We start from the raw sequence: 24557 nt of genomic DNA, 5'->3' as shown, positions 1-24557 counted from the left end.
GGTTACAAGGTGTTTTGCCTGAGATGTAGCAACTTTTACTGCTTTGTAAAATGTCCCTGCCTCCCCTTTTCATGTGTTTTATCTGTTCCATACATCCTATTTTCCGTTTCTCTTAGCCCTCTGAACAATGCCGAGTCTCCCTCTGGCAGGAAAAATTATTCTGTACTCCTATAGAAAATAATATCAGTTCTAATCTGTCTGTCATGTGTTTGTCATTACCTTTTCTCTCCTTTTTTCTTTTCTTAAACACTCAAAAACACAATCTTCAGCATGCATGTGATATTGTTTAATTTTTACTACTTTTCAGTGACTGTATCCATTCATAAGGTAGGAAAATGATAGCATACTCATCACTGGAATGTTCACAATGTTTCTATTGGCACTGAAATTGCAGATCTGCAGACATTACACTGACAAGCCAAGGGTTGATTATGGTTAGAAATATTTCTTCACTGTTTAGCAAGTTCAAAGCTAAATGTTTCTTAAAATCAGACTGATTAGACAATATAATTATACATTTAAACTGTAGCTTGTAACGACAAAGCTAATCTTTCCCCTTTTATTGCTTGTCACTGTGGCAGATTAATCTGCACGACACACTAGGAAAAATTTCTGAATGTGCTGTGTAATGCTCCAGTGAATATGCAAATGGTTTCCAAAACCGGATCCTTGGTGGCTGAGAGTAAGCCTTTTAAAGTCTGAAGTAACAGTTTTCAAAATGTTCTGTAAGCCCTTAGTTTCATGGGTTTTGCATTCTCCTGCTCTCAATCACTTTACTTATAAATATCCTCACACACACACACACACACACACACACACACACACAAACACAGTGTCTTACGCAACTCTATCATAAGTCATCCCAGTCTGCTGATGACAAGCTGTGAAATTCAGTCCAGACTGCAAACAGAGAGAAGTCTGAGAAACGCCTAACACTGTACTGTGCAGAGCTGAATGGCCTGCATCTGTTTTAATGTCTTTGTTTTGTAATTAGTGCTCAGCATTTAGTTGAATATGCTTTCTCTTCTCTTTCTCTAGTAGGAAACTTATTTTAGTCTTCTTTCTCTGTTAGGAAATATCTAAAATACTTTTCTCATTCAGGCTGCTTTTTCCAATAAATATTTAGCAATTGTTTAGTTTTATGTGGTTTATATGTTTATAATTTTCAAATATGACAACAATCTGAGTGCCTCTTTCCTTCACTATCTCCTCTCCTCTGCGTTTTGCTTGTCAGTAACCCATGAAATATCAAGGCTACCTTCACCTCACTATGGCAGTATGTCGGACATGGAAAATACAGTGCTGGCTGAGGTTTCTGACTGAATCCTGAGGAACGTCAGATGTTCGTGATCTCACTTTAATTAAAGGACTATCGACAGCCCTGTCTTTTAGTTTAGTTGTGGAAGAGAACTGTACTGCACTTTTGGCAATCCAATTGATTTTGTGTTGACACAGTTAAGTAATGTGAGTATTGACCTTTCAATATGCCTGGGCCTGCAAGGGACTGGGTAAATCAAAGCATGAATATAAAGCCCAAAGCACTGCATAGATTGAACGGCTACTCATTCTACATTACAAAGATTCAGCTTGAATAAACCATTTTAAACAGCATGCCACACCCAGGCTGCTAGAACCAGTAGGCCCAGTTCCTCATAATTTCCTAGAAACCCCCTGTGCTCTGTGTGTGTCCTTAAGTGTGTGTGTGTAGACATGCATGTCCTTAACAATAGAGCTGTGTGGGCTGGGATAATGACTTATCCTCGTGTCCCCAAACGAATGGTGCTGGAGGACAAGACAATCGATCAAGCAGCTCTACAAGTGAACAGATGTGTGTGTTTTCCCTTTTTTTTTAATCCTATTTTTCCTCTTCTCTTTCACCTACACACATACAATACACACACACTTTCATTCTGTATCCGTAGTGAGGTAGTCAGGTTTCATTTAACACAGCTCTGCTAATAATGCTGGTTTCCTGTCACCTCCTGGATATTGCATCATGTATCAAAGAATTTGCTATTGCCATACTGAGTCAGCCAGCAATATTTACACATACTATACACAACTACAGTATATATGCACAAAGTCACACACCCACATTTACGTACTTTAGGTGACTCCTTATGTGTATGGCTATATCTGATGTTCATGAGCCGTCTTTGTGGAGTAATAACAGAGAGAGGGGAGGGGGAAGAGGGGGCAGCTTCTTGCTTTATGTGCCCAGTGTTTGTTTTTTCACCTATTAGCTTGGGATCTGCGGTCTCCTCCCTGTAGCTATAAACTTGTTTATAAAGATAGATTTTCTCATCTCTTTCGGGTTGGCTAAACCTCACCAATTCTGTTGTTTTGTATGTAAGCGGGATATCCACAGGTCCTTAAAAATACTGAGGAGAGTTGAAATTCAAATAATCTGAAAACCTGATTGTGATTGTGAAAAGGAATGTAAAGGTGTTATAGGCAAGTTTTTTTGACCTGAGTAGTCTCTTTAAACAGGCGCAGACACACACCCCTGGACTCTTTTGACTGCTGCCAAGATAACGTGGAGATTTCCGGCCTGGGGAGAGGTAGAAAGTATCCCCGCTTAATCTTAGTGGTGGTGGCTTCCAGCACCAACATGTCACTGCACAAAGCATTGAGTGTATGAGGCTGTCCAGTCAGGTGCAGAGTAGAGCCCTGGTCACTGCCCAAATGACCCCAGATACTCTTATAGATGTTACAGGGCATGAGAATATTGAGAGATTTTCACAATGTGGTAATTCACACTCTTGTCTGATCGGCTGCATTTCCACCCACGCTTGTTTTTCATCCAAAGGAAATGTGCACATTTTTCTCATTGTTTGGTTGATATACATATACATTGGTATAGTCCCTTCAAACCTGACATATTTCATGAGGTTTGTCTTGTTGTGATTTATACAGAGGTCAAGGCTGATCTCTCAGTCTCTTGTCTAACAGTATTTACTTTTCCTCGCTGCTGTCTGATCTGCCCCAATCCGGTTTGGACCAAGAATCAACACCATGGTAACAATATATATACTAGCTTGTGTTTAAACTGTGTTTTGTTTACCATAATTACACCACGAGGAAACGATGGAAGAGCAAGGGCTGGAGAGACACAGAGACAAAAAAAGAGAGAGAACGAAAGGGAAGGGCATAGGCAACCTAAAGAATAATACCAGTAAAATTATTATGGCTGGTGTAGCATTTAGATATCGGAGCTCGCTGTCCTGCTTTCAGAAGAGTCAATTTGCTGCCTGTTCCACAGAGTATAACCGAGTGAGAACAATATTATCCTTTTAAAGCTGTCAGATTAAGACTGAGAAAAAGGGGATGTGAAATGGGGAAAAGTAAGGGCATCTCTGTACCTATATGAATATAGTCCAGGGAATGTTATACATTTTATAGGCATGCTGTGCAGCTGTTTCTGTCTCTGGTTTTACTTCAGCTCTCTTTAATGGGGGGGGGGGACTCATGTCAGCATACATTTGACCAGATTTACTAGAGAATGTAGATGCACCAAAGGGGACTTGAGGTGCCAAGTACGTGCATGTCTGCATGTCTTGTGTGTGTGAATGAATGAGGTGTAGTGGTATGTTGGTATTTCTGAAGCTGGATCTATTATAAGCCTTTGAAGCCTCACTAGCTTAACGCAAGGCTCCTGTCTACTGTCTAAACAGTATTACCCAGCCTTTAAAACCGCCTAACTACTGTAGCTTTCTATCTGATGATGTTTAAGATGAATACAGATCAAAGATTAATGTTATTAGTGAGATTATTACATTATCCAGTGATTTATTGCATAACATTCAGATAGACACTTTGTAACACTAAGTTTGACAGTTCATTTGTGACCTTTGGAACAGCAGTTGACAAAACAAATCTCGACTAAAGGTTACTCACTTGTTCTGGAGCTTTTGACCATATTGCATGGTCCTCATCAGCAGATTGATTTTGCCCAGTTGCCATTGAACTGTAGATGTTCAAACTTTCATGCTACAAACCGTACCAGTGTGTGCTATTAACACACAAACACTTGTTGCATTTATATAACATTCCTTAGTCAGCAATTTAAGATTTTGCAGTAGTCAGTAAACTGAATCTCTTTGTGTATTTGGTTGTGTTTCTATGAGCGTGAGAGTGAAGAGTCTTGGCTGTAGACAGGCCTGACTGTTCGACAGAAAAACACTGTAGTCTCACAAGGCATGACTTTCCCTGGGCCAGGGCTGCTAGCTGTGTCTGGCAAGCTCTCCCATCTGTCTGTTCAGGAGAAAGAGTCTGCCCTAATCTGACCATTGCCCGGGTTTGGCCTTGTTAGAAAATGCACAATTCTCACAGGGAGACCGGCCAGTTGCATCCAACTAGCAGTCATTCTCATTCTGTTTTGTGAAAGTCAGCCATCATATTTAAACATGTTTGTAAACGCTAAAAAACTAGCAGTCTGGTCCAGAGTCAGGGATTAATATCCTCTCAGATGTCTCATGGAGAAGCAGCTCTCTGTCTCTCCACAGCTGTCTGTAGGTAGACGCTCTGTTTTATTATCACCATCTTTCTAGTGTTTCCATGATGTGCTCTAATTGCCTCCATTCGTCTTATTACCTTTCCCATTGCAGGGTGATAGAGGGGCCATTTTCCTTTCCTTATTCCCAGTAGTGTCACAGCCTCCTCCTGTAGGATGTTGAAACACTGGTAATTTGGAAAGAGGTGAATCTTCTGTAGTGGCTTCTGTAGGCACTGAGCCAGAGGATCCACCGGGAGACATTTTTAAAGATGTGGTTTATAGCTTCTTTTTTTTTTGCTATATTAATATCAAGTACAGTCTGACAGGGCCATTGGGGGGGCAAAGATGGGGTGACACAGTAGGGCTTCAGTTACTTAAGGACTCACCACCACCACGAAAATTAACACAAGAATAGAACATAAAATTGATTGACAGGTTTTTTAATACAGATACCACACAACAACTACATGTACTACTGTTTTTCACTTACTGTCTTTTGGGAAATATCAAATTATTTAATTTTTTATCTATTTGTCATCATTTGTCTTCAATTATTTATGTGAATATATGGTAAATACATGTTTTAATTTGTGCTGTTCAGCATGCAAATAAAAGCAATAATAACCAGCTTGAATTTGGCAGGCATCAGTTCACTGGAAAAGCTGTGTCAAAGTTTGAGGGGCGAATTCACAAAAGGATTGCGTAGCTTTTGCAGCCACTAAACCTAAACATAAATACGACAAAAAAAAAACTGTGTACTTCTCAAAGCAGCCGCAAAGGGTGAACTGCACCCCTAACTGCGCTGCCAAGCAAATAGCGTTTCGGTGCTCTGGTGTCATTTGCAGGTATGTAAATTAGATAATGCAGTATGCATACATTTGCCACAAAATTGGCCCCTTTCTCTGCAAATGAGCCTAATTGGAAAAACAAGGTCAAATTCACAAACATCAGCGCTACACGCAGTTAGATTGAAATTATTAGTGTCTTAGAGTTGGTGGTAACTTAAGCACATTTATAAGAGGCGTCACCCCCAGACTTTCCAGTGATCATGGCAGCAGTGATTGTAGCCAGGCGAAGCAATAGCCATCACAGTACATCATATGCGCACAGATGGCACAGAGCACCTCAATACCTGATAGTCACCATGAGGGAATGAAACAACATAAAACCTGTTCATAGCTTGTGAGAATGCAACTCAGGCATCAGATATTTAAGTTAAAGTAATAGTGCGAGCCGGTTTATTCGCACAGTTAATCCCACCCAATCATGGCTGAAAACCAAACTCTTCACGTGCTTTTACCCTTTTTAATTATTATTATTCTACACATTTCAGTGTACAAGGGGAGGCAGATAGCCTAAATCAACGTGCAGGTTTTGAGGGTTTAAAAGACCAGTGAAGGCCTATTTGTTTGATTTGCTCAGTTCTTTTTCTTCAAATGTTTTCATCACTATTTCTGCACAGTTCACATCCACAAAATCATATGCATGATTGCTTGCTTTTCTCTCTCTCTTACTAGTTTACAAAAAAACATAAGCACTAGCTGTTATGAATATTTACGTTTATTTTGGGACTGAATATCTGGGTGGGGGGAGTCTGAGAAGGTTCAACGCATCCACATGCCTTATCACACTCCCTCAAAGTCTGCAGCCATTCTTCCACTAACTGCTCTTTTTCCATTTTTTCCATTTTTCTTCTTCTGAGCTCCAGCTCCCTCACTTTCTCTTTCTAGAAAAAGATACTGATCAGTTTATTTTACTGGTTGAAGTCTTTGTCTGTCTGATGCTGCCCTGCAGATACTTGGCTTCATGGGAGTAAGTAGAGCAGAGTGGCTTTGGAACAGCAATGGTTTGCTTTCGCAAAACACAGGAAACCAGGCAAAGGCCTGCTCTGGCTTGTGATGGCAGAAGGGCAAATCTCAAGAGCAAGCGAGAGAGGGAGTGGGAATTAAAGAATAAGGAACACAGTAAGAGTATGAGTGCCGCAGAAAGAGGACTGACCGCTCCGTTCAGGGCTCTCCACCGTTTTAATCTGTGTTCCAAGTTCCAAGTCATGTTTCTGTCTGTTTACTTTGGTTCCTATCTGATATAAAATTCAGAAGTAAAACAGGCAAGAAAAGACAAAGTCTGTGTCCCATCTTCTCCTCCATTTTCTTGTTTAAGTCAGAGGGAAACATACTTAGTTAATGACATGCAGATTGAAATGTTCTTACTTGACTTAATCTGGTTTCCCTTAAAATTCAAAGAACAAACGGGCAGCTCAGTTGTTCATAAAGCTCAAGAGATTATGTGTCTTTGTGATTCTGGAGAATCAAAACTTCAGTCTAGCCCAGAGTGGTTTGGACTATTTAGATAGATGAAAATATGATTTGAACGGATGTCTGACAGGAATAAAAGTGTTTTTCAGGAAGAATGTAAAAAAAACAACAAAAAATAACACTTGGCTGACTTCTCTGGCTCACTACATCAACTCATGACTCAAATGAAAAACGACAAGCGTTTTGATAAGGAAGCAGCGTTTTCAGGCAGAAGGCCCTATCTTGTTTGCTTCACTCAGTAGAGGGGGGGGGGCACTACTCAGGAGAGACTGCTCTGCATTGCCTTAGCAACAACATTATTATTGGAGGGGACTGACAGAAGTTGTGAGGGAAGTTGCTATAGCTACAAGTTAATCTTGTTGTGTAGCCTGAAGTGAAAGTGGAGTAATAAAATAAGTACCACTAGTTGTTAGCCAGTTTGCCCAGAGACATGAACATTAGAGGTGTTGTGTATTAACATATTGTCAAACTATGTAGAGAATGCTCCATCTATAGATTACTAATTATAATTTTATTTGACATATTGCCATTAGTTTTTAATAGTATTAGGTGTGCAACCAATATTTTAAGGATTTAATGTCTTAAAGTGGGGTAGAAGTAGTAGAAAAGGTGAAGTCAGGCCTAAGCTAAAAGATGCAACTTATCAAAGAAGGATTTTATGGGGTAAAGCCAGAAGAAGGCTTGTCTGTGTGTGTGCACCTATATTATCTGATTTACACCAACGACCATCCCATGTTCAAACTGTGTTTACCAGCACTGGACTGACCTGTTTGAGGCTCACATGGCAAACGTAATGACCCACAATATTCCCATGTCAAGCTGTTTCCACAAGATGTGGGCATGGCATGCAAGTCAGGTAGTGCGTCATGATCTATTCACTGTCGTCAGCCATTTAATTGCTTATGCTGTTTCAACATTTTCTTTCTGAGGACTGTGCATTACAGCTCTGATCTTGAGGGGAGATGTCCACACAGAACAATCCTTTTTCACTGACGTTTTACCTGCAAATTTGTTTTTAAATGGCAATATGTTTATGTGTATATGATCCTGTCTGTGTAGTTTATGATTTATCATGTAGACATGGGGAGTCAGACACCACAGAGGGAATCATGCTTTATGCTCTGTGTCTATCCTCTATTATTTTGCCAGAACAAAGCTATCCGTTATTTGTGCTTGGCCCTAAGGCTACAGATTGCATTCGAGGATCAAGAGACAGACAGAGAGGGCTTTTTGTCCCGGGACTGAATAGCCATTACATTCACAGCCCACATTAAAGAGACACGGCTCCTGCCTAACAGCCTCTCCCTCTCCAGGGGGTTCAGAGCCTGGGGACTTACGTAAGGGGCAACACGTGTATAGACTGCACAAAAATGGGTGAATTACGAAGATGCTTACCCTCATGTTTATATTAATATATTTGTATTTGTTGTGTATTTACAACACATGATGCATTCTACAAAGATATTACAGAAATGCAAAACAGGAAAAATAGAAAGCGTAAGCGATCAGGCCAGGGGATCACAGCTGTAAACTTGATGGGTGCAGGCTTGTGCTTGGTTGGGGGATAGACTGTTTACTGCCACTCATAGCCATCTGCCTACAGAGCGAGCAAGGAAGTGAGAGAGAGGGACGAAGAACGTTACATAATACAGTGGAGTCGAGGCAGGATGATGAGGGACAGAGGGGTGGAGAGCAGTGGGTGTTCTATTTATAGGGGGTATGGATGGGGCAGCTGTCAGGGCTGCACAGCAGGCAGACGATCATCAACACCAGCCTGGTCAGTTCTGATAGCCTCAGTTGTCACTACGTTACCTCATTATACAGGATATACCAGTTCAACTACATCATACCATTCCCTGCCCTGTTTTTTTTTTCCTTTATGTGTGTGGAGTGATAAGTCACATTTTCAAAATCCTTGATCTACATCTATGATTTCTAATACTTTAGGATAAAACACACTGGCTCATCTACATAAACAATGCAGTGCAGAGCCAATCAGGATCCCTTGAGCCTTAAACAGGCTGAAAGGAAAAATGGAGAGAGATGCATATCAGAACACGTGACAATGTATGGTTAACAAACAATGCTCTTATGGTTTTGTGGTTCCCATCACTTTCTCTGTCAGCCTCCCTCACATTCTCTTCCTCTGAGTGTGCGTGAGGATGAGCGATGCGAACATATGTTTTAGCTATGAATAAATGAAAAGCTTTGCCTAAGGAAAAGTCTATCTCATGACTGGAAACATTACTCCTATTTTTGGTGTACATATCTCTACCGCTGTGTGCATTTGCATTTGTTTGTGTTTGAGAGAGATAAAGAGAGAACTGAGACTGAGGCAAAAAGCAATATAAAAATGCAGTGTGGGTTGAATGTGTAGCCCATCACGACTCAAGAGTTGTGTGACAGTGTTTTTCAACTCTTTAATTGCCAAGGTCATATGCCAGTCTACATGCCAATCTGAGGCACACGCAGCTGCTTTGAATATGAAGAAGCCGGCACACATGGATATGCATACAGTACATACAGATACACGCAAATACTGAGGGGGGGTCATGACGATCACATGATCACATTGGATGGATGTGTTATTTAAAGCAACACTGAGGCTGAGAGAGGTCATAAAGTATTGTCCGCACAGCTGTGAATCATCCTGGTAGAAAACGGATAAGCTTTGTGGTCAGCCAACTCAAAACTATGAAATCTACTGATACTGCCCAGCCCCTTCCACTCTGTCTTTGTCTTTTCTCTTGACCTTCTAAAACTGTTTTTTCCCAAGCAGTCTATGTGACACACACAGTATTTTTGTTTTGTGTATTGTGTTGTCCAGGTCTTAAAAGTGATGTTGGTCTTTTGACAATGAAACAAACACCCTCTGTACCTGTAGACTTGGAGGGTTGCTGCATAGTTTGCTCCTTCACAGACAGCAAAAGCTGTGTGTAAGAGGGGGGTTGTGGGAAATCATTCTAGTAAACTGAGTCTTGGCTGTGCCAAACAGGTGGGATACACATGCAGAGAGGGAGAGTGATTAGATAAGGTTAGGCAGAAAAATTGAGATGAAAAATACAATTTAGGAACATCAATACACCACTGATAAACACATCAAGTTTTAGATATGTGTGTGTGTGGCCTGCTTGTTGGTTTTCAAAGTTGTTGTGTGTGTTTTGTGGCAGTTAACCTGGACCTTAAGTGGGCTTGTACTGAGTGCAATATGCGCTACAAACCAGGCAGATCCTGGGGATTTCTACTGGGCTGGTAAGTGGAGTAGAGGTGCTGTGTTAAATATAGAGGGAAGGCCCAGTCATCTCCCCAACAACAGCAGAGATCCCATTATAGTACCGGGTGGGGGGTGCCAAACAGCAACACGGCAGCATCGTATCACCATTTGCAGTATCAAAGTCCAAGTGTCCTCTTAGGACCTGCTGTGGAAATCTACTGTGTTGGAAATTTTCTTCCAAGTGTATCCAACTAATAAAAAGTTAATCTTGAAAATCATCCCACAAAAATACTCAGTCTGAGCCTGGACTCACTGTAACTTACTGAGATGATCTCATCTACAAAGCTTATTCGTTCATTGCACACAATACACAGATACACACATGCTTAGACACACATTACTCTCCCCCTTTCTGCACTCCGAGCTTGTTGTTGCTACTTGTGCCTTGGCTCAAAGCGGTACTCTCTCTCTCTCTCCCTCTCTCTCTTTCTCTCTGTATGTGCCTGGGCCTGGCTTGTTGACTTTAGCTGGTCCATGTGTTGTGCCGCTGCCAGAGGGGATGGTTCTTGGCCCAGCCAAGGCCAATACAAGTTGAGGGAGGAAGGAGGGTAAGAGAGAGTATGTGTGTGTGTGTGCGTGGGTGTGAGAGAGTGAGTGTATGGTTTTGTTTGTGCATGTACTTATGTGTGCCAAATGCTCCAACCAGAGGCATCCACAAATGCACGTACTACACACACACAGACGTGCGTGCGTGCACGCACACACACGCATATGCAGGTACAGTAAATGGGGTTAAGACATTGAGGGATAGTACCTGTCTCATAAAACACATGTTTGTCAGTGACAGGATTCATAAATTTGACTGCTCAAAGTATGAATGGTGTTACTACACTACATTAAATACCTCATTTACCACATAGTGTGTGTACTGTATGTGCCTATACATGTTTATCTGCATATGTGGGGGAGAACTGTTCTGTTTATCATGTCATCATTAAATTTACTGCACGCCATAAATGTACCGTGGTTGGACGGAAAGGCTCTTGTAAACATCCAGATTTGGGGAGTCAAAAAACAAAAACCCCAAAACACCCTTCCTCCCAAACACACACATATATGCATATACCACAGACACACACACAGAGCCCAACTTTGTTGACAGTGATCTCTACTCTCCAATAAACTCTTTCTGGGCACTAAATAAAGGCACCCCCAGTTTAACTTGCTCCAAAATAAACCCTCTTATAAGACGATGCAGATAGATTTACTGTTGCGTCAGTGCAGTTGCTCTTTAGCCTGTCCTCCACTCCCACCAAGTTTAATGGCTCCATAGTTATTTCACACACAGACTAGAAGTGATAGAGAGAGTAGCGGACCGTGTCATGTAGGCGGTGATGTGTTCATCAGCGTAAGCAATGAACAGGAATGGTGGGGCTGTTATCTGTACGAGCTGGTTTTATGATGGCAGAATGCGGCAGCCATCTGCTTCTGACTTGGTGTAAACATTGATATCAAAATCAGTCTGTTAGCAAAAGTAGATTAGCTTCACAACTGTCAGCATGAATAAGAGTCAATCAGCAGTTAGCCCTATGAGAAAGGGGGTCTAAAACATGCCATTAGCATTGTTTATTGCTTAACACATATACACACACAGACACACAAACACCTGCACTAGATGTAATGAAACTGCGGTGGAGTGTCATGGTTCTGCCGGGAAGCAGAGAAAGGAAAAAGCTCAATGTCAGGAAATCAGAGTGGGTTGGGGGGGTGTAGTATTTATGGGGTCTGGTGTGTGTTGGTATTCCTCTGTGTGTATGTGTGTGTATCCGTGTGTGTGTGTGTATCCGTGTGTGTGTGTAGAGAGAAAGAGAGAAAGGGATATCAAAGTTTGAATAAGCTCTGGAAACAACTAATAGGCTAGTTGCCCTTCCAGTTGGTGAGGGGTTTTTTGTAATCTGTGTCACTAATAGACACACACACACACACACACACACTAAAAACAGACATGCATGACTGTCAGTTGTATGCTATTAGTATACCACTTTTCCACACCATAGACAGGCCAAATGGAACTCCAAACTCACATTTGGAGTACCATTTCTTTAATTCCAGAGTCAAGCTAACAACACAATGTCCATGTTGGCAACAAACTGAGAGAAACAGCACAGAAATGTTATTAAGATAGAGACAGAGGCCCATAAATCAAAAGCGTGTCCCTGGTTGGCCCTGTTTAGCGCTGAAAACAAGGCTAATGACTGAAACAGGACACGGCTAATCTTGTTATCTCTTTATCTCTCGTCCAGACTGCGTGTGTGTTTATGCATGTGTATGTGTATGTGTGTGTTGTGCATATGTGAGCCTCTCCTCTGGCTATGTCTTCTGTTTTAGCTGTGGTGTGGATATTATTCTTTGCATACTGTGATTCTCTCCCATGTTGGTATTTTATAATTATACACAACTGTTTTGCCAACTGCCCGCATTGGCAAAACACACACACCTACACACACACACACACACACACACACACACACACACATGTACACTGAACCCATGTTTTGAGATGTTGAGAAGTAAAACCGTCCAGACTGTCTCTGAGAGATTCCTTAATATCTGGTACATTCCTCTGCGATCTGTTTGCTCCCCATCCAACACATTCTCGTCAGTGTGGGAGCTGAGACTCTTTCTAAACTTTTTCTGTGTCCATAAAATGTTTTAAAGTCTTGTCACTTCTAAGAGTGTGTGTGTGTGTTTGTGTGTGAGCAGGTGCACGTATGCTTGCAGATTTACACCGTACTTTTGTACGTGTTTGTGGATTTTTGCGCTGAGTATGTGTGTGTGCACTGAGACTCAGAGTGGATCTCTGCCAGGGCTTAGGGCTTGGCTGAGAGAACGCCTCAAACCAGTTTACTCTGGTTGTGTAGTGGAGAAGTCTGGGGGCGGGACAAGGATCTCTTAAAGCTGCAGACCATGTGTATCTCTGCCTCTGTCTCTGTTTATGTGTGTGTCTGTATTGTGTTAGGACATCTGTGTTAATGTGCGTGTTCATATATTAACATTTTACAACATTTGGATTTGCATGTTACATACATAGTAGTACATAGTGGATAGATATTCATCTCATTGTATTGGCTTTGACAGCTCGCTTTTTTCTGGATTTTACATGAGAATTTGAATTTGTTTATGTGTGTGTGCGCAAGTGTACACAAGTATGTGGGTGAGTTCTTGGCCCTGCCTTAGATAATTTTCCCTGCATTTTGCTTTCAAGGACAGCAAACAAAAAGGACAACAGAGGTGAAGAGTGCAAAATCAAATAGATTAGAAGAATAAGTCTGCATGAAGCGGAGAAGTTTGTGCTTCATTGCAGGATGACACAAATTACTGTTTTATTGTTTTTATTAGAATGCTGGATGCCAAAGCACACTCTTTGGGCTCACTTAGTGCTGTGTGTATGTGTACGCTGCTAGTTCAAGTGGGCAGTATAAATAAGGTTTAAGCTGAGGGTGGACTGCTCAGCATGGGGCATACAGAGCAGGAAGCGAGGAACAAGCATCTCTCGCCCTCTCTCTAAGCGAGGTTGCACAAGCTGTGCAGAAACACACCACAAAACCCTTTCACTCTAGAGGCTTTCCATTACATCCTCACACGCCTGCACATACTCAAACACACACACAAACAGTAAGTTGCCTGCCCAAGATTTGTACATATAATCATGTATCTCTCTTTGCTCTGGCTACTTCTTTTGCTGGATTTGTTCGCTGCATCATCCAAATTTTTTCTAATGTCACTGTTGAAATTTTTGGGGACTACAGAGATTTTTTAGTTTTTTCTGGGGACATGGCCAGGCTTTTTCTTCTAAAATAATTTTCCATTACTCAGTCAACTGTTTTACAGAGTATGGCTGAAGTTTGATTTGTTCCAGGTGAAGTGGAGACTGGTGATAATCTACACCTCAGGTTTTCCTGTGTGGTCAATCTATATTTGCGTGTTTTGCAGGAAGCCCTCAGGTCATGCTGATAAAGAGGTGATGGCTGCCACCGTCCTGTCCTCGCTGTCCACATCCCCTTTGGTGCTCCACCCTTCCTCTACACCAACAGGTAACATCACTGCCTTGGCTGCATTCTACCTGCAGTGGAAACTACTCTGTCAAATACTTACTCATCCACTGCATTAAAAAAATCAAGGTCACTCACTTAGGTGAAGCGGGGGCCAGTGGGAAGAAAAACTCATCATAAATCAATTGATGTTAGTTTACCCTGACACATACTGCTGAGTTGTTTATATGTTAACCTGTATTCATCTAATGGACGGGAGTCTCACAGGACTATTAGCACTATTCCCTTATCTTTGTATACATGCATGCTTACCCAAGCCCAGCACTTACTGCCAACTGTTCAGCCTTGACCATATCACCACAGCTCCTTTTGCTGTTTCCAGTATTACTGTGGTTGCCATCGCCATGCCAACCCTGCCAGACGGTCAAAGTCCAGTTGGCTTTAAAAATTTTTATTTATTTATTTATTTATTTATTTTTTTTTTTTTTACACCTCAGCATTAAACCAAGTCTACTGCTTTTGCTGTCAGTAAGGCAACATGTAGCAGTTCATATCCCATATCACCCTGTTTGGCACTGCTGTACCAATTGGACAAAGTAGAAATAAATCTATAGCAATCAAAGTTTTCATTGTAGACTTCAACAGTTAATTATTATCTTGTCAGAGGATGCTGTGGGTTTGGGAGTAGCTAAGCTCAATGAAAAGCGTACTTGACAGAAAGTGTTGCAGAGAGAGGATGTTGGTTGATATCTTTGATTTATCACAGTTTGGTCAAGCCTCATAAAAATGTCCTTGCATGCATTCAAGTTAGGAGTTTGGATAAACGCTCCATTATGTGTATTATGTCCCAGCACCACTCACTCCACATCTCCCATGACATTCCATATAATGCTAGCTTAAATGTTAAAGTTGATTTTGTATGATTTATGTAGCTAGACAATATAAGTTGTTTTTTGTGATAGTACTTCTCCATATTGTATCTTTTCAGAGTTGAAATAGGACTGGGGGCGACACATGGGCCACTCCAGGGCCTTACTAATTCTGTGAAATAGTACAGTAATCCTCATACACAAATTGATCTATGCTATATAATCATATGAACTGACATTTCTATAGGAAATAGGTATTGGTTGGTATAAATTAATCCCCAACATACGTGTTATTAAGCTTTGCTCTTTGCTGGGGTTTAGGTTTTATTTTTTGCTATTTTTTGCCACAGTGATAGTCAGATCAAACCAGCGAGATTATCAAATTTTATAGATTAAGGATTATTGGATTGGTCAAAAGTGTATAGAAAGGGTTTGTGGGCCATTACTTAGAGAAATACTATAGTACCTTGTCCAGGAAATTAAAGCTCTGTTGGGTTCAATGGGCAGAGCTCAGTAGAGCTAAATGATAAATGTTAGGACAGTATACTACACTTATACTATATATAAGATATTAAAGATATTAGAATTTATGCATCCAACAGGAATGGTTTTTGAGAGATTTTACATTTTCATTTCTATTACAGAGTTAGGATTGTTTTGCATACTGTCCCAACATTATGTTGCCAATATTGTTTTTATTTCAGGCCTTTAAAGTAATGCGCACTTATACACAATCATTGTTCACATTTGGCTGTCTTTGCTCGTGTTCATATTTGCCATTGATCTGAAGTTAACTGTGTGTATTCTTTAAACTGCAGTCTCAGAGCCAGCCAGCAGGGCTTGGAAAGAGGTGCTGTCAGCTAGCTACAGCAGTTCGACCAGTGGCAACTGGAGCTGGGATGCCAGCGATCAATCCGTGCCCTCCACACCGTCCCCGCCTCTTTCCAACGATACCAATAAGAACTTCTTGCTCTCGTCCCAGGGTGATGATGTCAATGAGGATGTCACAGAGAGCACGCACTTCCTGTTTGAGGACCCCATACCTCGGAAGCGAAAGGTAAAGATGGATGTTCATGTCCTGCTGCAAAAAGCAGAATAAAGGTGTTCACACGTTTAACGTCAAATCCCATTATGGTGAATATTGTCAGTTGTATTTTTAATTGACTTATGTTGGAAAATATAAGCCTTTTTCACATTTTCTACCTTTACATCACATGGGAATCTAATTTGAACAATTTTCTTCCTAGTCAGCAGCTCCTATTTATTGTAAATCCAACATGCTATGAACGCAACAAAAGTAATATTTCACTTTTCACTTAACCCCTTCTTTCTGAATTTGATTATTGATACTTGCAATAAGGCATGATCACAAAGCAGTGTAATACCTATGTCATTTTCTGTAGTGTTTTGAGTATATTTTTAGGTTAGCATTAGCAATATTTGAAACTGAATTGATGACAGAAAAGAAAAGGTGAAAATGTCATACTCTACATCTCTAGATTTAGACCAAATGTCCAATGTCAACACCTTCCAGTATAATGTTCACACTTTATTAGATTTAGTTTGATTTGATTGGCTTCTATATTTGAATCAATATGTTATGCACTCGATTTATACAGCAATCATGCAAATGAAAAGTAGTTTGCAGAAGTGCTTAGGGAAGTGTTTGGTGACAAAGCACAGCAAAGGATTAAATCAGAAAACACATCTGATTATTATTATTTACACACATCTAATGAGCCATCTATATGTCACAGTGTTTCCCACAGGATTTTGTGAGACTATGGTGATTGAGACTTGGACCCTCTAGGGGGGTAAACCGTTCAATCATAAACACATTCAGGGTTTTGCCTAGGTTTCTGGAGTGCTTAGGTGCTGTGGTTGCAGTAGGGGGGTTGTAGGGTTTGGGGCTTCTCCCCCAAGAAAATTTGATGTAATTTGACTAAAAACTATGCATTTTACATAATTTTAGACTATTATCATAACAATATTAATTATAAAAACACACAAGTTGTAGTTTTTCACAGTACACTCAGACATTAGCAGGAAAAAAGTGAAACTAATATGCTGATGAAGTAAGCGTGATGTCCTGAAGTCATCCTTCACTTTTTTGTTAGTGATTGCACTGTGTGCCATAAAAAAAAAAATAATCACAAAATAACATTGGTTAAACAAGGCTTATAGTGAAGGGATATGAACTGCGATTTGCTCATCCTCCCAAAGTCAGGGTGAAGCCACTAACCAGCTGTAAGGGTGGGTATCGTTAGGATTTTATCTTTATCTTATTTATACTCTTATCGGCCTGGTTCTTTATCAATACTCTTACCGGATCATTTTCATTACTAAAATATTGTTTTTTTTTTTAATTTTTTATTATTAAGTCACTACATACACTCAATAATAACTCAGTGGAAACAAATCTAAAATGTCAGTCAAATAAATAATATTCCTGATATCAAAATATGAAGAACACAGACAGTCAGTATCAGTCTCCCTCTGCTGCTGGTGTGATCACGCTTGTAGCGAGAGGAGGGGCAGGTTTGTCTCAGCCAGCAGTAAGTTTACAAGAATTTGCCAAATTTGAAGATTTGTGGCAAACTAAGATAAACAGTTAGTGCTACATACAGACAGCTTTTGTTTTAGCTTGTTTTTCACAATTCACTATTAGCTTAACAAGCACGCTGTGGTTGTAAAAAAACAACAACAACTGCAGACAAAGCAGGTGGAAATATCGCTTTTCTACTTTTTCCTCGAGTTGTCGTCAACTCGTGTAAAATGTTACCTTCACTTCATCTGGTGTCGCCACCATGTCCTCTCTGCTCTGCCATCAGTTGTGTGTGTTTGTGAGAGAGCGTGCGCATGTACAGTGGGTTGAGAGGGGCTGACTGACTGGGAGTAAGATGCTTTGCTGAACCAACGGCGCACAACACAACGTTAGAAATCTTTTATGTTAATATGAGAAGTGCTGGTTATCACAGCAGCCCCAGATGCTGTCCACTCCACTTTTAGCTTAAACTAAAAATGTGTGCATGCTGAGCAATACTTTGGGGTCACAGTTTTAGAGAAACAATTCTGATGTGCTTTTGTTATTTCTATAAAGTAGTAGCAGGGAGACACCTTGGAAAATCCACTGGAAACATTCAGAAAATGTAAGCAGCATGCAGTTTAAAAGCCTCTGAGATAAGGCCTGTCGCTTTCTGCTTGTGTGGATGATGGATTATGTCCTCTCTTTCACATCTCTCCCTCTCATTTTTTTTTTTACTATAGTAACAGTCCAGAATGTCAAAGTGTTTTCACTGTCAAGCTTTTCAGCCCGTTTTTAGTCTTTTCAGGGGGAGAGGTGGGGAGATTTTGTAAGAATGAAGGAGAGGGGAGGGATGAACAGCAGGAAGTAACAAAAGGTTTAAGAGATGCATAAAAATGAGGACATTCAGACTCAAAGAATTGATGCTTGATGAAGGTAGCAACAGGAGGAGAAATGAATCTCAATATTTCTTCTAGCCATACAGTGACAGAGGAGAGCTCATATACTGTACAATATGTGGGAGTTTGCAAGTCAACCTGTCCCTGTGGGGCAGCAGTGAAGATTATTGAGCTTCCTGTTTAATGTATGAATCCATAAAGACTCCAAGGACAATGCTGCCAGAGACCCATTCCATACCATAGATAAGCAGACAGGAAATTAAGTAGGATGGCGCTGGCAGGAAGATATACACAAGTTCAGGGCTAAAATGTGAGCGTTGCAATATAGCTGATGCCAGCCCCAGAGGTCTAAACCTTCTATGAGCAGCTGCTCTTTGGACTGTAGGCTGTTTGATTGTGTGCAGGCAGTGGCTTAAGAGGATTATTAAACATGGCAATCACCAGTCTTACTGTAACAGTGTTAAGATGCAAGAAAAACGCTTAGGGAATTAAGTGATTTGTGATTGTTTGTGGGTTTAAAGACTAGCTTTGCGGTGTCATTTTTATTAGGAGGGTTGTTTTAAACAGCATGGCAAGGAACATGCATATAGCCAGCACCACTTGAGCAGTTTAATGGCATGTTGCTGTTGTATAGAATGGGAGGGACAGTCAATGAGTTAGTAGTGTAAGAAAGAGTTGACATAACCATTGATAAGAATCTGTTCTTTCTCCAGAGGCTGTGAGTGCACAGCAGCTGTCTTTCATTAGCAGTGATGCAGGTCCCTGCCTGCTGATGGGACAGCTGACAGCTCCTGATATGCGAAAGACAAAATGAATTGAAATATATATATATATATATATACACATATACAGTGGTGGGAAAAAGTGTTTGCCCCCTTCCTGATTTCTTAATTTTTTGCATGTTTGTCACACTTAAATGTTTCAGATCATCAAACAAATTTAAACATTAGTCTAAGATAACACAAGTAAACACAAAATGCAGTTTTTAAATCAAGGTTGTTATTATTAAGGGAAAACAAAATCCAAACCTACATGGCCCTGTGTGAAATAGTGATTGCCCCCTAAACCTAATAACTGGTTGGGCCACCCTTAGCAGCAACAACTGCAATCAAGCGTTTGCGATAACTTGCAATGTGTCTTTTACAGCGCTGTGGAGGAATTTTGGCCCACTCATCTTTGCAGAATTGTTGTAATTCAGCCACATTGGAGGGTTTTCGAGCATGAACTGCCTTTTTAACGTCATGCCACAGCATCTCAATATGATTCAGGTCAGGACTTTGACTAGGCCACTCCAAAGTCTTCATTTTGTTCTTCTTCAGCCATTCAGAGACCCCACAACAACATCCAAAGAACTGCAGGCCTCACTTGCCTCAGTTAAGGTCAGTGTTCATGAAGAAGAAGAACAAAATGAAGATGATCTGAAACATTTAAGTGTCACAAACATGCAAAAAAATAAGAAATCAGGAAGGGGGCAAACACTTTTTCACACCACTGTATATATATATATATATATATATATATAATCAGAGGTTAAAAAAGGGTCAGTTTGGCTTTCACAGGTGTGCTTGTGTACGGGTGTGCTTGAATACATTTCTTGTATGTTGTGTTAAACATTAGGGGCACCCCCAGGTTCTGAACCCTGACACCAAACTATTTCCAGTAAGATAGATCTTCACCCCAGCCCAGAACATGCACAGACAGCAGGAAGTGATCAAAATAGTCGATTTATTCTGCTCACCAATCTGTCAGTGAACATGAAAGTACTGTGAGGTAGACAGAAAAAGGCACCATTTCATTGTCTTTTTCTGTCTCTCTCTTTCTCTTTTACTCTGTATGTGTCTGAACTTGTCACATATCGGGTTTCTATTTTTATAGGCTTGGTGCTCGAATAGCTCTCTAATGAGGTGTAGTGTTTGGCCCCTTGTAGAGTGGCACTCAGTCCCCCACGAAGGCCTTTCTATTGAGGCTGCCAATGAGATCCACACAGAGGAACATGACAATACATGCGCCATAAACCTCTATTTCCCATAAAATATTCATTAGTGTTCTGCAGATAATATGTTTAGTTTTATCACTGTTTCTACTATGGCTGACAGCTTTTTCCATTTTTAAGAAAATGATTCATAACCCAAGGGCTTTAAATAAAATATTTAATAAATAAACCAAAAGATAATGGCAATGTAATGGCATAAATGCACAGATATCAAAGATCATATCATCCCATCAGTTAGTTCCTGATTTATTTATTTGTTTAAATTTTGAGACAATGTTTCTGTGAGGAACTATGTTGTGTTTATAATGACATTTAAAGGTTGTCTAAATCAGCTGTCTTCTGACTCATGTTGCGTTTGTGGTGAACGTCTCTTTCAGAACTCCATGAAGGTGATGTTCAAGTGCTTGTGGAAGAACTGTGAAAAGGTCCTCAGCACCTCCTCAGGGATCCAGCGACATGTGCGCACCGTCCACCTGGGGTGAGTTGCCAGTCATGACAGGAAAACCCAACACACAGTGCTCAGTTATTGTCTCCTGGGTTTCAGCATTCTCACTTAGCCACAGTTTTTGTCTTAGCTGAACCACTACACACACACACACGCACATGCACCGCCACCAGACAGTATGATGATCCGTATGAGTCACACTGACGATCTTCATTGTGACACTGACAGTGTTTAAAGGTTTGTTTTTATTTCTATTCATATTTGTGTATTATTTTAAAAATCCAGAATCAATTCTGTAAATGTGGACATTGATACTTATGATGTGTATTTGCTTTATAGAACTGCAGGCTTTGTTTTTCACTTTAATAAAGACCTTCACTGTGTAGGCGTCACTTAAGTAATCCTTTCTCTACAGTTTCGGGGTAGTAGTGTTAAACTTTGTGATTTAAATAATGCAATAAGACAAGACACAGCTTGGATGCTGTCCAACTGCCTGACTTTACATCTGTATAGCTAAGCTTGTGTATTATTGCTTTTTCACACATTGTGCTTATAGGTATATTGTCCAATAAAGAAGAATTGAACTATTAACATTTCTCAATCCCATACCAACAATGCATATACTTTTTTATCACAATGCTTAAAAGATGACTGAATATAATGTAAATGTACGAGGTACGAGGTATCACATTGTGTCATATATAGTCCATTGTAATAAAAACAGCACTATACAATACAACACTAGTTTACATTGACTGCTTTTAACTTATGCAGCAGATACACTTGATATATATATATATATATATATATATATATATATATATATATATATATATAATAAAATTATACATTTGTCAACCAATGAAATACAAAGCAGTAATAACTTTGAGTTTGCATAGATTGTATTGTATGGGAGATTTGAAAGGAATTGTAATTGAACTGTTACTCCATGCATTAGTTTAAACTCATGTAGTTTTTGAGGCATCTTCCAAAACTATCCTCACAGTTATTGTCATTTCATCACCAGCCTGTTTGTTTGAAGACCTCTGCAGCACACTGGCTTTTACTGCCCCCTGCTGCTGGGAAGAGTAACCACTTCCTGCACTTTTTTTGGTCATATAGCTGACAGCTGTGCTTACATTTATGGATGTCAGTGGTACTTTAGCAAAATGGAACGTCACAGACAAAGACATTGGCATCTTTCGTGACCACTACGATCCCCAGTGAGTATTTTAAAATGTACATAAATGTTATGAGAATCTGTTCATTATTCTCTTCTTCTCAGTATTGTTTGTATGAACATAGTTTATCATAAAACATCATAAATATGTGCAAATATGTGCAAGTGTGCAAAAATGTGCTGAATTTGTTGGTGCATTTTTGGTAAATGGAAGTTTTATTATTTGCTTTGGGCAAAGTTGTTATTGTTAATGGAAAAAAATGTTTCCAGTTCTCTAACTAAAATAAAAACAAATCTAAAACCATTTTCCAACACGATACTGAATACTGAACTGAGATTAAAACCATCCACATTAAATGTCATACAGTTGAAATTTTGTGAAATGGAATAAACAGTATTCACCTTTATTTATTAGTATTAGTACACAGAAATGTTTTCTGCTTAATTTCCAGAGAAATGTCAGTGTCTAACAGCACGGAAATAATGCGCTAGATGGCAATGGTAATATATCATAGGGCTACTCAACTAACCTTTGGCACATGGCAACAGTGTTTAAGCTAATGCTCCTCAGAAGAATGTCCATTTGAGATCATGGACCCAAGCCACCAAATTAGTGTGCAGATGAGAGAGAAGTGTGTGTACTCATTTCAGATACATAGCATAAAACCTTTTCTGGCACCCATGTTTATGACTTGAAAAGAAAGGGAAAAACTGACTTAATTTCAGAATACACCTGTACTGCCTACATAAAGATGTGATCAAAGATACTGAAGAGAGAGATGCTCAAAAGATAGTTTATAATACCTAGCATTAATCAACAAAGCTGCTGTGGTCAGAGCAATTAGCAAGTACAAGAAGAGAGGGGCTGCATTAGAGCATTAACGTTTGAATCAGGTGTGTCTTCGGAAGCTGCTTTACCCAAAGTTTAAGAGTTCCAATGCTGTTTATTATCACTTCAAAGCTGAAACTGAAATTAAAAACCTTAATTTAGGGTGATCCAGAAGAGTTTCTAAGTAGTTGCTGTTCCTCTCCTGCAGGCGAAACAGCGACTCGGACTACAGTGATGGAGAGGAGGACTTTTACTACTCAGAGATCGAGGTCAACATGGACAGCCTAACAGAGGGCTTGTCCAGCCTCACACCCACCTCCCCTACCACAGCCGGTCCCCCGCCTGTCTTCCCTCCACCGCTCGCCGATGTCCCTCACTCCGAACACATCAATATGAATGGTTTGCAGAGTGACGCCCCGACACTGCTCAGTCAGTCAGCTCCCTCCACGCTCTGCCACATCCGCACTGACCACGCCTACCAGGTAATTCACACACGCCATAAGACAGAATTTGAAGACACGCACACACATACAAACACACACATTACTAAATTTAATTTCTGAAGATTGATGCTACTGCAATGCCACTGAAAACAAGACAAAACATTAAGCAATCGGTATGTTACCAAGCCACAAAGTTTCAGATCTCTGTCATATGGAGTCTATAGAGGCAGTTTTCAAGATCAGTGTGGAATAAAAGCTCTGGAGTCTCCTATACCAGTGTGGGAGTATATATCAAGGAGAGAAATGAAAAAAACTTTCATGCAAATATTAACATTAGGTTCAAGTTCACATGAAGAATGAAGTCAGAAAGGTTTTAGTCATCAGATTTAATTTTGTTTACATTCCTACTTGCAACACTGTAGCAACTTTGGGTACCCATGCCTCTGCCCTCTTCTTCTCCTTGTTCTTCTTCTTTTTCTTCCTCTAACTGTACAAATTCATGTGCACTCCTCACGTATATGCCCTTGGAGCTACAATGAAATGGTTTCAGCTGGAAGAACACATTTGGTTAATGTATAAATCTTTAAAATATTCAGTATTGAATTCAGTCCTTCGCAGTGGTTCGAGGTAGTATTGAACTTTCAGTTGCCATGACAACATAATGCACATAAAAATAGAAATTACAGTATATATACGCAGTGAACTACAATGACTACTTCTCGTTTCATTTTCTCTGTATTGCACTGCACTCACTCTTCTATTCAATACTGCTAACTTCATGTTCTCGCTGCTATTCTTTATGCTGTTATGTCCTTCCAGTATTGTTTAACTATAATCGTAAAACTCTCACATTTTCTTTATATGTAAAATACAAAGGTTTTGGTAGGCAGTTGTGTTCTTGATCAGAGTTGATGTGAAGGCACATTTCGACTTAGAGGTGGAGAAATGCCTTCCCTACTCCTTACGATATTTTTTTTCTGTATTCTCGTCCCCTCTTTTTCTATCTGCACTTTTCCTGTCCCTCCTCCTTTCTGTCGTGTCCTCTCCTGACTATGGCGGGGTGGTTGTCCATGTTCCAGGCCACTGCTCCAGTGAGTATCCCAGTGGGTCCTGAGCTGGCTGGGTTAGGCAATGGTAATGGCACCGGGCCTGGAAATGGGACTGGAAATGGCATCAGTGTGTCGTGGCAGTCCCCTCCTGTCATTTTCAAAGGCGTCCTGGTGAGTGAGGCTTTGTCTCACGCCTTTTTATCTTAATCTTAACTTCTCTCCTGCTGTTTCCGCTTGTTGCCATTTTTTG

At 40.3% G+C, this 24557-nt stretch overlaps 1 protein-coding gene across 2 annotated transcripts in view; it reads left to right on the top strand.

Moving 5' to 3' along the window:
* slc2a4rg (SLC2A4 regulator) overlaps positions 1 to 24557 on the top strand; it is a 45559-nt gene that overhangs the window by 11556 nt on the left and 9446 nt on the right. The window contains exons 3-7 of one of the 2 annotated variants that reach the window (XM_044211772.1): positions 14018 to 14118; positions 15764 to 16002; positions 20739 to 20839; positions 23024 to 23297; positions 24338 to 24478. In XM_044211772.1, the coding sequence (XP_044067707.1) occupies positions 14018 to 14118; positions 15764 to 16002; positions 20739 to 20839; positions 23024 to 23297; positions 24338 to 24478 (856 nt within the window). The remainder of the gene's footprint in view (positions 1 to 14017; positions 14119 to 15763; positions 16003 to 20738; positions 20840 to 23023; positions 23298 to 24337; positions 24479 to 24557) is intronic. The other variant, XM_044211773.1, reaches the window with a different exon arrangement.

This window comes from Siniperca chuatsi, linkage group LG10 (genome assembly GCF_020085105.1).
Source record: "Siniperca chuatsi isolate FFG_IHB_CAS linkage group LG10, ASM2008510v1, whole genome shotgun sequence".
Classification (NCBI taxonomy): Eukaryota; Metazoa; Chordata; class Actinopteri; order Centrarchiformes; family Sinipercidae; genus Siniperca; species Siniperca chuatsi.
The sequence above is the reverse complement of the archived record's forward strand: the minus strand, read 5'-3'. Positions and strand labels throughout refer to the sequence as shown.